The 1,923-nt window shown below is 37.2% G+C and overlaps 1 protein-coding gene across 1 annotated transcript in view; it reads left to right on the forward strand.

Moving 5' to 3' along the window:
* The window catches only part of LOC119299068, a 2,900-nt gene extending 2,079 nt beyond the window's left edge, over positions 1-821 (forward strand). The window contains exons 2-3 of the mRNA XM_037576364.1: positions 259-348; positions 449-821. Coding sequence (XP_037432261.1) covers positions 259-348; positions 449-718 — 360 coding nt within the window. The 3' untranslated portion in view covers positions 719-821. The remainder of the gene's footprint in view (positions 1-258; positions 349-448) is intronic.
* Positions 822-1,923: the final 1,102 nt, after the last annotated feature.

Below are 1,923 nucleotides of genomic sequence, written 5' to 3' on the forward strand. Positions count from 1 at the left end.
GGGGGGGGGGTAATTCCCTCAAAAGTAAAGTGTTGGGTTTATCCAGGGAATGTCAAGAATCCAGCTTGCATTTTCATTAGCATTTATGAAGGACATCATTTGTCTGTTGATTGATTGCTTAGATTCTGTATTTATAAGGAAAGCATTTGGTCACTTGCAACATACCAATGTGGTTCACATTCACAATTTTGTTTGTAATGACATTCTGTGAACTGCAATTCAATTCATTCTAATTGATGTGCTTGTTTGACAATATAGCAGGAGGAGGAGGATCTTGTGGGCAACAAGAGGAAGTGGGACAAGACTGGGTTCTACCCATATGAGTCTGATGAAGATGAGCCGTACGAGGTAAGGCCTAGTTCAAATGTTATTTCTGCATTGAGTTAGTATTATGTGTTTATAGTTTTTGAATGCATAATGTATTAATGTCAATCATTAATTTGTGTAGTATGAATCTGGAGATGATGTGGTCGAGGGGAACTTCGAGTCCTTTGAAGAGAAGGAGGTGTTGAAGATCAGGGCCCAAGGACCTGCCAAGTACTACAACTGGAGGAATGGAAAGTACCGGTGCCCCTACTGCAGCAAGCCCAAGCCCAGGTCTGGGTTATTGGAGCATCTGATGGAACATTGCCGGGCTACATCGATCTCCAGTCATGACTACAGGATCATTGGTCAGCATAAGGCGCTCCTGAAGGTCCTGAGAAACCCTGACCTGTAGTCGTACATCATGCTGATCATCGGAAGCTGGAAGCCGTACTCATCATCAGTATTTGATGATGTTTTACTTTTGGGAAAGCTGCATCTGGGTCTGAATTGTGAGAAAACTTGATATATTAATGTAATGTAATGTATTGTGTGGTTGAATTGGATCTGTTGTGAACTGCCTGCTACCTATTAGAATGCAATCTATATATGTGTGGCCTTATCTTTAATGGTGGTGAATGCTTCCTTCATGTTTATTTGTTGTTTCGATGGTGCGAAAAAAACAAATGGCGCTTCAGTGTTGCTTGAGACATGCTGCAACACTTGTCTATGCTGTGGGCAAGTGCAACATGCTGTGCCCATGTGCCAATTATACCAAATATTGAATGCCGCAATGTTCCAAAATGGCTGTCATGAATTATAGTACATGGGGTTTAGTAAAGTTACTGATAATTGTTCATCCTCACACATTCCACCAACTCATAATTTGAAAAGGCAAAAAGATCAAATGTTCCATCATTTGAACCTATGTTGCAATTACAGAGCAAATATTCCATCATCAAAGTGTGAAGGAATTAAATATAAATTTAGAAGAAAAGAAAATATACATATTCAAAAGGATGTGTTTGATAAAAATACCTTTTGAATTTTTTGTATGTTATTATTTGAGGGGTCATGTAATTTTTATGTTATTTTTGGAGTGCTCAGGTAATTTTTATGTAAAGTGAAGGAAAAGGAAAAAAAATAAACAAAAGGAAAAGCATGGGCCATCCTAGCCATCTTGTAAACCTAGTTCATTAAATAAAAAATTCAAAAAAATAAGAGGGAATTAAAAAGGTAAACAAATTTAAGAGGGCATTATAAATTCAAATAATTTCAAAAATATAGAAAGAATTTTTTACAATGCCCCCCTTAGGTATAGACCGATGTTTTGACCAGTCAGTCTAGAGGGCATTATAAATTAATAAAAAATTCAAAAAAATATAAAACTTTTGGAAACCACCTTTGTTTGTGCAATAGATCATGTGTACCAAAGTTGAGGTCATTTGGAGGTGGTCGAAAAAATGACCGCATTCCGAAGGGGCCATTTGGTCTAACTTAAGCCAGTTTTTGAAAAAATGTGATTTTTCCCACCACCTCCAAATCACACAAACTTTCTTGAACATGGTGACCCACATGTGCCAATCATGGCTATGAAAGAAAATTTGGAAAAAGAATTAT

The sequence above is a fragment of the Triticum dicoccoides genome, chromosome 5A (assembly GCF_002162155.2).
Source record: "Triticum dicoccoides isolate Atlit2015 ecotype Zavitan chromosome 5A, WEW_v2.0, whole genome shotgun sequence".
Lineage (NCBI taxonomy): Eukaryota > Viridiplantae > Streptophyta > Magnoliopsida > Poales > Poaceae > Triticum > Triticum dicoccoides.